This window comes from Cygnus atratus, chromosome 1 (assembly GCF_013377495.2).
Source record: "Cygnus atratus isolate AKBS03 ecotype Queensland, Australia chromosome 1, CAtr_DNAZoo_HiC_assembly, whole genome shotgun sequence".
Classification (NCBI taxonomy): Eukaryota; Metazoa; Chordata; class Aves; order Anseriformes; family Anatidae; genus Cygnus; species Cygnus atratus.
Window position 1 is genome coordinate 162,832,785 of NC_066362.1, and position 15,550 is coordinate 162,848,334.

General features: G+C 33.8%; 1 protein-coding gene across 4 annotated transcripts in view; it reads left to right on the forward strand.

Annotated features, from left to right (window-relative positions):
* Nucleotides 1–14,072, forward strand: part of RBM26 (RNA binding motif protein 26) — a 52,469-nt gene extending 38,397 nt beyond the window's left edge. For all 4 annotated transcript variants that reach the window (XM_035565184.2, XM_035565186.2, XM_035565185.2 and 1 more), the window contains 5 exons: nt 2,553–2,657; nt 4,207–4,416; nt 6,183–6,269; nt 9,735–9,848; nt 13,260–14,072. In XM_035565184.2, coding sequence (XP_035421077.1) covers nt 2,553–2,657; nt 4,207–4,416; nt 6,183–6,269; nt 9,735–9,848; nt 13,260–13,349 — 606 coding nt within the window. In that variant the 3' untranslated portion in view covers nt 13,350–14,072. The remainder of the gene's footprint in view (nt 1–2,552; nt 2,658–4,206; nt 4,417–6,182; nt 6,270–9,734; nt 9,849–13,259) is intronic.
* Nucleotides 14,073–15,550: the final 1,478 nt, after the last annotated feature.

Here is a 15,550-nt window from a genome sequence, read left to right on the forward strand (position 1 = left end):
CTGCCATCTGATAAACTTTCAGCTGGCTCATCATCTGTCCCTAGGCAGAGCTACATGCATTCACACTTCCCTCACACACAGAGGGCAACTCCTGTTTCTCCCAGGCCTGGCCTTCCTGAAGAGCCAGTATCCATCCACCGCAGCACTCCAGTTGTGTGAGTTACCCTGCAGTGCTTCTGTAGTCTCTATGAGATTGTAGCCTTGGAACTGTGCGGACATCTAATTCCTCCTCTTTGTTCCCTGTCACTTGTATCAGTGTACAGGTTCTTTAGAAAAGCACTGATTTCCCTCAAAAATAGAGGTCTTCCCCTACAATACTGTTCTGTAGGCCCTCCTTTATTTATACGTATTGATATGTGGAAGCTTGAGGTTATCCCTCTTCAACCCTTTATGTTGATCTTGGGATCACTTCAGTCCATATCACTATTTAGTTGGCAACCTGGTCCACCAGTTCCTCATGTGACTGTAGTTTTTATGCAGTAAAAGTGAGATGATACACTAACTTGAATTAGAGTTTTTAAGCAATTCTTCAGGCATTGTTTTATTTATTTTGTAATATGGAAAGTGAAGAAACAGTTTTAAATGCATTTCATATTGGACAGAACGTCTATACTGTAAAAAAGTTGATGTTATTGATAGCTTTCTTCTTAGGGAGATAGTGTATTAACTATGAGCATTGTTTTGGTAACATTTAAAAGAGAAAAAAACATCTGAATTTTGTGAAAGGGAGTAATTAAGACCATCCTTCAGTTAAAATATATTACTTTGACAATTTTCTGAAAGGCTTTGCACAAGGTTCTCTTGCATTTTATTAGCTGTTAAATCCTGGGCAGTTCAGAAGTCCCTGCAAACTTGCAGGAATAGTTATGTATGTGAGGCCCATGCAGGTGTGTCGTTATCTTTACATCTTTTTGTCTGTTCCAGTTCATGCAGATTACAAAATCCCTTTCTCCTGAGTGTAGAAACATTTGCTGCCTCCTGCTATGTCTTGAAGGAGGCATTATCTTCTTGAGACCAGGCACAGCTCTATAAAAAGGGGAGTCTTCATTAAGAGAACTAAAAATAAACCTCAAAAGTCTAGAGACTTTATGACACCAGGGTCACTGACTACTTCGTGAGTTCTAACTACTGGTCATTAAGAAATTTCAGAAGTGATTGTTTTGTCATGTCATTTATTTAGTATAACACAGTGGGATTGGAGAAAAACAGTTTCCAGTTTTGAAAACTTTGAAAACCATTATACAGGAGATGATTTTTTGTGGTTGCTCTAGATGGTGAAAAATGGGGATGAAAGGGGTTCAGGTTGAAGTTGCCAGTTGAATAATCCAGCTTTTTTTCTTTTAAAGCTTCCAGGAAAAAAAAAAAAGAAACAAAAAATCCCCTTCTTTATCATTCAGTGGTGATACTTGGTTTCCAACTTTCACAACTGCGAAACCTTCATCTCTTGACAACCAGCCTCTGAATACATTACATGCTGTGGTTTTGAATCAACGGGTGTAAATGTAAAACTATTTCATAGTCATCTATAATTTTCTCCTTCATTTGTGATGTCATTAGAACATTTGGCTGCTGCTTTTTCCATTAAAAACAAAAAAAAAACCAAAACAACAGCAACAACAGAACAACCAACACCAAACCCTTTACGGTTTGGAACTTAAAATAGAATTTTCATGGTCAGATAAAAGCTCTTTCCTGCACCTGTACCATGACCTGCACCTCTGTGGTTACCGTGAACACATCTAAATTTGGATTCAGAGACACCTTTCAGTATCATACATATTTTTGAACTTTTAAATAATTCTTTCTAAAGTACCAAATGCTGGAGGGCAATTCTAGATGTATCAGAGTCCAGCTTTTTGTTAGCAGAGATCTTTTTACTGTGCTTTTTTTTACTGTGGTCTGAACAGAGCTACCATCTGTGCTTGCGATAATCTGAGAAGCTTTTTGTCATTACTGATTATAGATTGTGTATTCATTCATAAATCTGCTTTTTTAAATTTTTGTAGAATCCCTTTTATCTCATCATCACTATCATTTAATTTTGCATTTTCTATTTTGTGTATCTGTAGTTTAGAACAAATTCTATTGGCTTTGGCTTTGCACAGTAGACTAGATGGCTTTGACATCACCAAGCTCAGTAACATAATACTACACGTTGAAATTTTACCTTGCCAAGACGTTCCTAAGCTTTGCGCTTGGCTTATTTTTTAAAGTGGAAACCTAGCATTTTAAGCAGTATACTTCTGAAGTTACAGCTATGATCTAAATTAATAAGCCACAACTTAGTTAAATTTAAAATTCCACTACCTGCTGTAGTTTTCAAATTCTCTTTCCTTAGAGTTTCTAGGATTTTTTTTTCCAGATAGAAGTGCTGTGGCAGACGTCTACCTTACCTGAAGGCCAGCACTGGCCAATCCTTAGCACACTGTATATTTCTGAAATAGCCTGCTGATACGAGTGTAGTAATAGATTCTTGAGTTTCATCAGAAAATTGTTTCCTCACAAGCGGATGTAAACTGCCGAACTAATAATTTGCTGTAACAATTTCTTAGATGCAGAAAGAGTTACTAGATACTGAACTGGATTTATACAAGAAGATGCAAGCTGGGGAGGAAGTTACTGAATTAAGACGAAAATACACAGAACTGCAGCTGGAAGTATGTTTGTCTCTTGTTCTGTAGCAAATAACTTTTAATGAAAATATATTTGTTAGCTTATGTGTTACATCAAACTTTTTCTTCAGTGCGATATTAAGTTGCAATTATAAATGGAGACATTTAGCAATAATATATAAGACATTTCTGAGCTCTCCTTAACTAGAGAATTAGTGCTATCTTTAATTTTGATCTCTAATCTATTTAAATTCTGTAACTTTTAAGATGACATGGCATTTTACAGACTTAGGGTAGTAGTACTTCCTTGAGAACATGGATCATGAAATTGTTGTCTATAGGTGGTGCTGTGTTTGGTACAAAAGAATAAAAAACACAGCTTGTTCTGTTCTTCTTGAATGTCAACATCCTCTTAATAACCAAAAAGACCAAAGTGCCAGAAAGCAGTGTTATTACAACATTAGTTTCAAGGAAAGATGGACTTAACAAAATAATTACAATGTCTCAAAAAGTGTTCTGTGTACAGAAATATGCTTTTTGTTAAAGGAATTGTTTCTACAAAAGTTTGGAAGTCTATGCAAGATTCTTTGTGTCTTATTCTAAGGATCTCAGAATACTATTGGAAGTTACTTGGTATTATATTGTACTGTCTTGAATATATGATTTTGTAGTAGCTACTTAGTTGCATGATGCTCCTACCTTTTTTTTTTTTTTTTTACTCTGAAGCAGACTAGTGTGTTGCTTAAATCCCTATTAATGAAGTTTTGTCATGTTTTATGTGTAACTACATATGAACACCGTGCATATATATACAGCTAGGTTGCATTAAAATCTTACTTCAAAAGTAAGTTGTTACGCAGCTTTGGTTCTTGTGAAAATAGGTTTGTTAATAAGCTAAGCCAGCTGAGTAGAGAAATAATAACAGAAGCTGGAGTTAACAGTATTTCATAGGTGTTCTGAATGATTTCATTAATAAAGAACATCATCTCCTCATGAATGATATCGTTGGCATGCATTCAAATAGTGTTATTAGTGGTTTAGTTATAAACAAACACTGTAGAATGTTATTTGCAACTTATTTTTAAATGGCTGATGGAGATACCGTCACCAGCATTTTGACTTCTAGAGAATGCATGACTGTTCTTTAAAAATGGAAGCGCAGGTGTTGTAGGAATGGAAATTAGTGACTGTGTAGACCCAAATTTTTAGAGAATACTTTGTCCTTGGAGGTGCTTAGTAGAGCCTCTCTTTCATACCTCACAGTCCTGTGGCCAAAAACTACTATGCTCCGTATTTTCTTATCAGAATGAAAGTCCTGTCTGTGAGTTAAGAGAAAATTGTTAGTCACCACATCAAGAAATTTCAGATGTTACACTACAGTCTAATCTCCTTTGAGGAATTGTCCTTACAGATGAGGGCTCTTCTGACATCCTTTTTTTTTGAATACTTTGTTCTTTTTTCTGTTCCTGTCCTGTTTTTGATCTGTTACTAAAAAGTAGTACTTTTGTTAACGTCTTATTTTAAAACCTGTAAGCTGCTCTGTGAATGTGTTTGTTAAAAAAAAAAATCACTATGTTATGTATAAATATCTTAGGCTGCCAAACGAGGGATTCTTTCTTCAGTTCGTGGTAGAGGGGTTCATGCAAGAGGTCGGGGTGCATCACGTAGCAGAGGTAGAGGAATACGTGGACGGGGTAGAGGCAGAGGAGTTCCTGTGCATGCGGTTGTGGATCATCGACCTAGGGCATTAGAAATCTCTGCATTTACAGAAAGTGATAGAGAAGATCTTCTTCCTCATTTTGCGGTATGTTGTAATTTCACTTCTTCTGTTCTTTGGATGACATTCTTCTTTCCAATGACTTTTTTTTTCTTGATTTAATTCATCTGGAAATATTATTTAGGACTGAATCTATAATGTGATATACCTGTTCATGATTTAAAAAAAAAATCAAAATTTAAGCAGTGTTTTTTAAGCAAGTATAATAAATTGATAATTGAACAGAAAGAAATAAAACTCCTTTATCTTCCATTTAAAAAAAAAAAGCTTATAATAAAAGAATATTAGCTTATTTTGAGGAATGAATGCTGAGAATGTCAGCACTGACATAAGTAACGTGTAAGTAAGTGCTGTCACCCTCCTTCCCTAGCAAACACACATCACCTTGGTGTTTTCTTTTGTTTGTTTTCCAATATTTAATTTGAGTGGTTGTGTTTGAAGTTAGAAATTGAAGAGCCACTGAGTCTGGTAAATTCTACTTCAGTCATTGCACTTAATATTTCCTGTCTGGCAGCTGAGTAAGCAGCTTTTGAAAAGAACAAGAGTTAAGAAAAGTAACCCACCAACACTACTGTATTATTTTTTTAGGTCTCGTGTTTCCAGGAACTATATATGTCTACATGTGTAGATACACAACTTTCTAATGACAGACTGAACATTTAAACAAAGATTTTGTAAATTTTTGGTGTAAAATTAAGAACATCTAACTTTAAAATTAAGCAGTACAATCCGCTTGGTCAACCGTAAGACATTGTGAGTCCAGTCTGTATGACGAGCAAAATAAATAAACTTATTTTTAATCCACAGTCTTATATCGTGATTGAGTCTTCAAAATGGTGTTGCTAAAGTAAATTTCCGTAGCGCCCTTTCATATTTTCCATTTCACTGTGTACTGTTCTAATAGTGACTGCAAAGAATTATAAAACTGAAAATGGAGAATCTGTCACTGTTAAAAACTTGCTGTATGGCATCTGTTTATGGCTATAATTTTCCTCGGGACTTAGTGTTTCCTTATACTTAGGTGATTTTATTACAGGGATTGTTAAATTTACAACAAAAATATTAACAAACTTATTAGTGTCAACAAATAAAATTTTATTCACAGTATTATTCTACTAACACTGAAAAAAAAACGTTAATCATTTTGTTTTACAAGTTTGGCATTTGTTGTTTTTAAACTTGCTCCAAATTCCGTGGAAATGTACTGAGCAGCATTTCTGTTTTGCAAAGCTTAAAAGCAACTGTTAAAATATCACATCTCTCTGCACTTCAGTGGTGCATTTCACCTGTGTAAATGTGTTGGATATTGCAGCTTATGCTGATGGCAGCATCAAAGAACCTTAGAGACCCTTGCCAGGAATGTATGGGACAGGATCTTAAGATGCTGAAATCAAGCTAAATTGGAAACTTGCTGTATCTATCTATCTATGTATTTATTAAATATTTTTGTAGAAGTGTATCATAATAGACTAAGGGAGTAATCTCAAGATCTCAACTTTCTGATCAAGAGAGAAGTATTGAAGCAGAAGAACTTTTTTCTGTTGTAATTTTAATTCATTCCTGTATATTTACAGTTAGGAAATCCGAAGACTACAGTACTTTGTGTTTTCAAAATGGAAACAAAAACATTATTTCTTGCAAAGTACTCTGAATGGCATTGAGGCTGTGAAGGGGTACACTATTCTAATTCTATATGCTTTTTGAGGGCCTTTCATTTAGGACATCATTTTTAGAGGGGGAGGATAGAGGAGGAGGACTATTTTACCATTTTTTTTTCTTCTTCATATTAAAAGCAATATGGTGAAATTGAAGATTGCCAGATAGATGACTCTTCTCTCCACGCGGTGATTACCTTTAAGACGAGAGCAGAAGCTGAAGCTGTGAGTATAGGTCTTTGTTGAAAATACTCTGCAACGTTCAACTGCTTTATACTTCTATAACTGATTAAATTTAATATAGTTAATTACTCAAAAACGTTTTAAAAGAAGTCTGACACGGAAGTCTTAATTCCAGATTAAACAAATCGGTCAAAACAGCATGTTACTGAAATTCTTACGAAATGAAGATGTTTTAAATAAACCGGGGAAAAATATAGGATGTAAAACAGATCAAGGCAACTGTGGGAATTCATAGCTAGATGTCCTGGTTTGTCTTTATTTAATTGCCAGTTTTTTTTTGCATGGACACCGCACTGTTTTCACCTGAAGACCTCACAGTATTCTGTAGGTTCATTGACATCCTGCAGACTGAGCCTATGCATTTTGTTTGGTATTGTTGGAATCTGTTTAGTATTTGTTTTCATACATTTGCCTGAAAATTTAGGATAGTGTAAAAGTAATCTTATACAATATATATTTTTTTAAATTTCTTTATGAAATTATAGAAGTATAGAATTACAGAAGTAACTCTTAGAAACTAAAATCCATCATTGAGGTATGTTGTAATTCAGCATCATTGCGTACAGATCATTAGGACTTTATGCTTTTGGTTCAGCAGCAGTCCTGTCTTATTCAGTAAATAGTGTAGGCAGTATATGAACCTGTGCAAAATACCAAACATAGTTGTTCTGCAAATGATTTTGTTTTCTTTAAAATCCTTGCATCACTGTTGGGAAGGAGTATCCTGAAAGTAATAGGGCTTCCCGAAAGAAAAAGAATGGAATCATATTTACGGTATGGTTGTATAGAAAGATTTCATTTTATATTTCTATTTTGAACAAAGTTTATATTTTTGCACAAAGTTCATCTTGTGGCGATTACTTGAACAGAATTTTCATACTTGGCCAGACTCTTCTCTTTCTGTATGCTTTATCTTGAGAGACCACTGACATGATTGACAGAAATACTCACATTTACAATGCAAATGAAGTCAATGGGGTGCAGTAGTTTTGAACACTTACAGTATCATAATGATTATGATATATATGATATAGATGGTACAGTATATAATAATTTGATGAGAAATAATGTAATAATCAATTAATGAGAAATTTTGAGAAATAATTTGATGCGTTATTTTGAGAAATAATTTGATCCGTGTTCCAAAGAAACATAGAAATATGGTTTGTGAAAATTCTATGTGTAGCAGTGTTGAGTGCTAACTGTACAGAGACTGAAATTATTCTGCAAAAAATGTAATTAGTGTGCATAGTATATAATGACTGGTAAGGAGAAAAAGCAGTACTGTACAACTGTATTGAAGGCACACATTTCAACAGCGAACAAAAGTTTTGTGGAGAATAAGAAATACATAAACACAGATAAAAGCTGTAATAATTAGTATACTCACAAGTGGACTGAGTTATGGTTGAAATTTTTAATTTTGGTGCTTCCTAACATTTGATATTTGATTTTGCACCTTTGTATTACCTAATATTATAGTTGTAGCTTATATAAGAAATATTATAAGTATTACATAAAAATATTCTCAAGTATTGAGAGTAGCTTACACTTTAAAATAGACAACCTGGGAAAATTATCTGTCTTTATGTACTGTCTGAGTAACATCTCTTCTTCTCTCAGATGGACTATGATTCACAAGGAAGTTAACAGATATTATTTATCAGCAAAATACAGGTCTTACTGTTAGAACTGTTGCTGAAAAATTGGCCTGGAGAGTAATTTCAGCCTTAGTTAAATTTCTGTCCCCAAAAAACAGAGAACAGTAGTTTTGGAAGCAAACACAGAAGTTTTATACGTATGTTTTTATATATGAAGTGAAGAAATTTTTATGTATGAAGTGTGTGAAAAAAAGGATAGTGCAGAAGATGCAGAAGGGTATTTACAGGGGAGAGGGGAGACATGGTTGGTGGAATAGCTGAAGTTAATTGTGTACATTTGTTATTCTTCCATGATACATTTCACTGCATTTGAAAAACAACACATTTTTTCTTTAATTGTTCTCCAGTCCAGTAGATGAAGTTTTCAGGCTTTATTCAAGGTGAAGTTTGGAATGTGATCTTGGAAAGTGGGGAGTTTTTAATTGGATTAGATTTCTTTATCGATTTGTTGTATGTCCACAGTCCAGTTAGCATTAAAACTTCTCATTTTCATGTAACTGTGTAATTGCACCTTCATTTTGAAAGGAAAATTTTATGAAAACTGTGCTAGGTCAAATACAGTAAAGTCTATATTTTTCTTGATATTCTTATATATTAAATATTTTCACTGGAATTTGTGTGTTTATTAGTACAGCAGACTTTAAAACTAGTAATTGAAGAAGTTGTAAATATAGAATGTACTTATTAGAAGCATCTGCTGTGACCAATTGTGAAGTAAATGCAGCTAATATTTTACCTTCTTAAATGAAAAAAAGGCTTAAGCTTTATGACCATATATGTTCTAGCCTGGAAGGAAGGAAGAGGAGGATTCCCTGTTGTAAAATGTTGCATTTTTATGTAGTAGTAATTTCTTTCAACGATTACAAGTTGTTTCTGGACCTAAATGTCACGTATAAGTAGTTCTAAAAATTCTAGTTGTGTGACATTGTGATGAGACCATGGACGAAAAGCTCCTGAGCTGCATTTTAATAGGCATAGAATCTTTTAAATTTATCATAAATTTATATGTACAGATTTAAAATTTATACCTGGGGACTTTAATATCACACAATTCATGTTCAGATGTCATTGAACATGTAATTGTTTCTACATTTCACATTATGCTGTGCTTTCAGATTGTACTATAAATCTTTTGTGACTGTGACGGTTATTTCGGAATGTTGCTAACACTGATTTATGCTAGTTCATGTTACTTTAATTTGAACATACTATTTCCAAAGCAGCCACTTAATGCATCTGGCACTTACAACGGCATGAATATCCCATAAGTTAAAAATTTTTACATTTCAATTACAAAGGCTTTACAGGAAGTGGAACATTTTCCAGTAGATTAAGTTGTAATCACAAAGGTGTTGTTTGTTTGTTTGTTTTAATGTTAAATCATTTGTGTTTGTGGAATGCCTTGTTTCTTCCAGTAAGTAATGCGTTAACAGTTTTGTGTCAGTCTTTGAAAGGTGAAGAACACATCATGATAGTTTTAAAAAAATAAGGAAGGTATTGGGTTCAGTATGTTACATCACCAAATGATACTTGATTTTCAGGGTCTGTTTTGTTCTTAATACGTTTTGATCATCTAACTGAAAGGATGTGTGAATTCCATGTGTAGTTAATAAGTTGTTTTGTTTTAGACTATAAACAGTGATCCAATATGGACATATTAAAACTTGGATTTTCTTCAGAAAAAGCAGACTGGACTGTTGGCTTATGTCTGGGATTTAAGTATTAGCGAAGTTAGTATTTCCCTCGACAAGGAAATATTTAACTAAGAAGTTTAAACTTATTTTAGGCTGCAATTCATGGATCTCGGTTTAAAGGACAGGAGCTGAAGTTGGCATGGAACAAGCCTGTTGCTAGTATGTCAGCTGTTGAAACAGAAGAAGCTGAACCTGATGAAGAAGAAGTAAGCTTTTTTTTTCCTTCTTTATTTCTTAAGATGAAATACTTTTGTTTCAAAAGAAAATGGTCTGTTGATTCATGCTTCTTGAACCTGACTCGTGTATTAATATCAGATAGTGGAGTAATCTATTAAAATTTTTCTTGTTTTCTAGGCTATCGACAGTCCAAATACTTTATTTTTAATTGCAGGAATGTTCCATTTCTAGAGGGTATATCTAGAAACTGAAAGACGTGGGTTTGAATTTGCATGAGAAATACCAAAGGTCTTGTCTAAAACATAGTTGTTTGTACCATCTCCTTTAAGCACTAATTTCTTAGAGGATCATATCTCAGAATCTAATTTTCCTTTACAGTGAGAGATGTCTTGGAGGATGCAGGTGAAGTAATAATTTAGATAATCTACTAACTTCATTTAGACATCTAAAGTACCCCTGCTGAGTGTCAGTCTTCATCATGGTGCAAGGAAGATATTAAAGCCTTGTCCAAATAACTATGTTAATACAGGAATTGTTGGGCTGCATTTTTTGGTAGGTGTAACTTATGTTCAAATTTACATACATTTGTGAATTATGGGGAAAAAAAAAGTGTCACTTGAGGAAAAAGTCAAGCAGCCTTTTTTCAAATTTATTTACTGCCAATTAACTGTATATAAATGATTTCCATAGAAAAGCTGAAGTACACTTGAGTTACTCAGAGCTGTATTCCTTCATGTCTTTTTCCTATGATATCTTGGTGGACCTACCATAAAAGCATCTTCACAAGATTGCTTTGATATAACCAAATTCAGTCTTTTTACATCTGTTGGCATTCAGTTTTCATTTTTTTTCATTTTCATTCTTTTTTTTTTCCTGAAGAAATGTAGTTTGTCTGTCTGCTTTCTGTCTCTAAAAATAGCATTTTATTTTTACCGTGTTAAAGACTGGTAGAATAGTCTGCTTCCACCACTGAGTGAGTGTTCAGTTCAGGCATTTGTGCATTCTGACTTAATAAATGTTGCTCTTCTTCTATATACAAGCCTCATACGTTGTCAAGTAGTAATGAGCTGTGAGTGAACAAGAGGCTATGCTGAGTAATGTTCAGAGGTTCTTAGATATATTGTCACTTCTCCATCAGGGATGTATTGCTTCTGAAGATCAACAGCAATGTTTGCTACTGTAAGGAGTCTACCTTAGTGGGCGGTCTCATTGAGAAACTCCTTCATTAAGACTTTGTCATTTTACATAATGAAAGAAAGGGCATGCAAAGATACACAAATACTTCAGCAGAGTAAAGAAAGTACAGATTGATTGGTATGTGATCTATCGTGAGATTTAGATTTTAACCCCATCTGAAGATACTGAGTGTGGAAGGGAACCTCTGGGTTGTAGGAAAGTTGGAAGTGGAAGGGAATGAAGATGATAAAATGTTACGTGGCAGAGGGAAAGGGCATTCTCTTGTCTTGACTTGTGAAGTGTTTGTAGTAGCGGGATACATCTATTTTTAGGTGATGGTTGTACTCCTTAACAGGAGTCACGAGTCACGAGGTGTGGAAATTTTTAGGGAAAAGACTGCATGGGGCTGTTTTTTGTAACTCCTAAATTGATTGACCCATCCAAAACATAGCAAATTTTCAAGATTTAAGTTAAAATTGAGGTAATGATTTTTAATTTTTTTGGTTGCTATTAAGAAATAATTTTGTGGTTTAAATGTTGATTTCATTTGTCATTTAATTAGATTGGATTTTATTTGAATTCTCTACAACTGAATTAGACCCCCTGACATTCACAAAATTTCTTTGTATGATGATTTCCTTTCAGCAATCTTCAGGAATTTTTACATTTAAATGTCATTCTTTGTGTGTGCTTTGTATTGCTTCTAGCATTTGGTTAAGTTAGTATTGTAGTGTTAGGAATCCCAGGTCTTGGATGGACAAGTTCAAGAACTTCACGTTCATTTGCAGAAGTTCAACCAATTGCATAAAATATTTTTTACGTAATTTTATTGATTAAAATTTGTAATTTATGCAGGATTAAATCAGGGCTGTGGAGGTTGCTGTAATCAGTTGCCTCAGTTTCAGTCTTGCATTCCTTTTATGTATGAGACATCTCGAGTTTCCGTGTGCTTAAAATTGATCGTGCTATTTATGTAACTTTGTTTTATAGCCACTATTGTACACACATGAAAAAGGTTTCATTTTTTCTGTCTAAACTCTATTGATAATTTTAGTTCACCTAACGAATACTATCATAAAGAGGCTTAAGACTTGAAGAAAGACCTTGATGCGTATTTTGCTGTTGTTGCTTTTTCCTTTTTTTTTTTTTGAGAGAGCTCTCCTTTTCAGCAGTGCTATATTTTAGCCTGCTGAACATCTGTACACCAGAGGAAGAGATTGAGTCCTCAGAAAGCTGCTATGTTTTACTCCAGCTTACAGTACACAAGCGTATATTGAGACAAGATGCAGACAGAGCTGCGATTTAAAATGCATTTTCTTTAGGCAAAAGTAATGAAGATGGGAGTTTCTCCCACATGTAAAACAGCCTAGTGGAGAGAGGGAAGACATAGTTCTAGGCATTCTTCAGCCTACGGCCTCGAATCTCTCTGGGATGTTCTCAGACTTGACAAATCAACCTTCAGTTTTCCTGGTGAATTTGGAAATTCTGTAGCAAAACCTACAATTACTAGGACAAGAAGAACAAGCAAGAAATTAAATATCTGTAACTGAACAGCTGGGAGACATTGCTAGGGGAGGAAATACTTGAGTTTTAGTCCTTTACTTAGTGCAGAAATTGCTGTGTTACGTGCAATCATCAAAAAAAGATCTTAGGCAGGGGAAAGTTTACCCCTGTGCCTGTGTGTAGGTAAAAATAAAAACAACTCTTTTTTTTAACTTTATGTAACTGTTAAACAGTGTTTTGTGAAATATATTAATACATTGTTGCTGAAAGTATTTTAAAATATATTAATATATTTTTCTAAAGGATACTGAATTTAAGTTTGATAAAGCTATCAAAATTAAAATATCCCATATTCAATTTTTTTTGATACTAAAGCATAGGTAGATTAAGCTCTGGGATTAAAAGAGGCATAGTTAATATTAACTTGGAAAACCTAACAATAATTTTCAGTATAGCATCTCAAGTTTCATCAGAACATTAGAGCCTGAGTGTGGATGACATGCTGAGGAATCAGAATATCTATTGAAGTATAAGGTCATTTTGAGGTCCAGTAAAACTAAAAAACAAGGTGTATTTGCCATATATTAATATATGCATATTAAATATACACATATACAGTATATATTTTTGAAAGCATTACCATTTAACTATTAAAAATGAATTTGCTTGTTCTTATATCTTAGAGGAGCAGAGGATTGTATGTTGCCTTTTGATCTCTTACTTTCTGACATAACAGAGGTTATCACATTTCTCTCTTGAAGTTTCAGGAAGAGTCTTTGGTGGATGACTCGCTGCTTCAAGATGATGATGAAGAGGAGGAGGACAATGAGTCTCGTTCGTGGAGAAGATGATTCAACTCATCAATGACAATGCTAGAACTGCACCTGTGTTGCATTAGTATTACCTAATGTACTTCTGCATCTTTGTATTAAAAGGGGTTTTGTGATGAAGTTGAATTCGGATATAGACTAAAAAGCAGCTGATCAGTTACACGTTTTGAGAGATTGATGTTTGAGTTACATTTCAGTAAATGATTGCTAAAGACATCATATTAGGAACATATGCAATGTTTTTATTACATAGTTCTACAGAAAGTTACAGAATTCTTTGGGTTCTTTGTAATTTACCGAATTGGTCAAGCACAAATGACCAAAAGTTGTTATAACATAGATAATTTTTGTTCTATTCCAGATACGGAACGAAAATTTGCATTTAAAATCTTTGTGAATGTTTTCAGAAATGAATAGATAACAGTACTAAACTGAAGTCTCTAAAGTTATGTATTCATAATATTGCATAGTAGTATGCTTAGGCTTTACTATGTACTAGCCTTTTGTTGGATTTGTGTACGTATTTTACCTATGGGTTTTAATGATAAAGTGTATGACTGCTTTGCATATAAGTCCTTATGACTTTAAGATGTTAAAAAATAAATAAATGGAATGGTCTTCAAAAAAAAAAAAGAAAAAAAAGAAAAAAAAGCAATAACCAAAAAAAGCTGAGGCAATGGTCCTTCATAATGAGAAAAAAAAAAAGAAAAAAAAAAGAAAAAAGACCATTCCAAATGGCAACCCCACCCCCATATTCACAAAAGGAGCTGTAATCACTACCACCTCAAAATACTGTTGAATATAAAAAATATATATATATTTCAAAATGAAGTTCCATTTAATACACAGCTGTACTCTGTCGCCTAAAAGCTTTTGGGTGTTTTCCGAATTTTAAAAATGGTTTAAGTCAATGATTCAACAGTTAGGAATTTATTCTCTACCTTTGCACTGTACAACTGTAGAAGAAAACTTGGTCCCACAAAAATATGTGCTACTGGAATGTAATTTACACACTAGGAGAAGCGGAATATTTGGTAGGTATTAACTAACAATTTTGACCATGCACATTAATGCATTTTTTTATTCCTTGATTTCTAGAATTACATTTTTTTCTATTTCAGAAGTAGTATTTGGCAGATACTACATTCATACTATAGTTTGTTTTCATTATGTGAAAATGTACATACATGAAATGTAAGTAGAATTCCTACTTTGCAGAAATACTTAATTAGCTGTAATAGGGCATTCTGCTGTGTGAGTTCTGAAGTTTCTCCTTTACTTAGGAAGGGGAACTCCCTAGCTCTTCACATTAAAGGACTTGTTTCTTTTTCCCCTCAGTGGTGTTCTGCTGTTGTGTATTTTTTTGAAAGCCCTTTATTAAATATTAGTTCTTTTTTTTTATCAACTCATTAATGAGTGCACTGTAATACCACTATCACATCTATCAAATAGATGCAGAGGGATAGTATTTCATTTAACAGTATATTTGCTGTAGTTCTTGTGTTTTGTCTATTGGGAGAAGAGAGAGCTGCTCTCCTGCACTTCTTTCCCCATCCCTCCCTCCTTTTTTTTTCTTAATTCCATAATACAAGCAGAGGACAGTAGAAATAGCAGTATCCTAGACAGAAGACCTTCCACTGTAGACTTTTTGTCCTCTGCTTTTCAGTTGTTTGAGGGTTTTCTGAAGCCTAGAACCTGGCTCTTTTTTCTGTGTCCCTGTGTGCATGCTTGAAAAAAATATGCACTTAAAACTTTTGTACAGGTTTAGTTTCACATTGAAATATCACAATTGACTGCCATGCTTGTTAAAGTAAGTTCTAAATCTTGCCATAATGAATTGTATTTGGGAAATTGATTTCCTTTTACACTGAATTTAAGGCAAAATAAAATATTTTAAGAACCTTTTTATCCAATGAGCACTTCTAGTTCACTGAATTAAATACAAGCTTTTCTACTTTTCTTTTTTAATAATTTAGTACATTTGAAGGCTGCCAGATTGACAGTCCAGAGGGTGGAAGTTTTTAATGTGTTGTCTTGCAGAACAGGTACAGCCTGGGAAAAAACGGTGCATGCTACCGTAAGGTTGTGTGGTGTGCTTTGCTGCTCAAACTTGCGTTTTTACTGGCAGTAAGTCCTAGCACAGGCTAATGATAAATATTACTGTATTCTTTAGATAGATGCTTATTATGAAACATATGAAATTGCTATATCATGTACTTTTA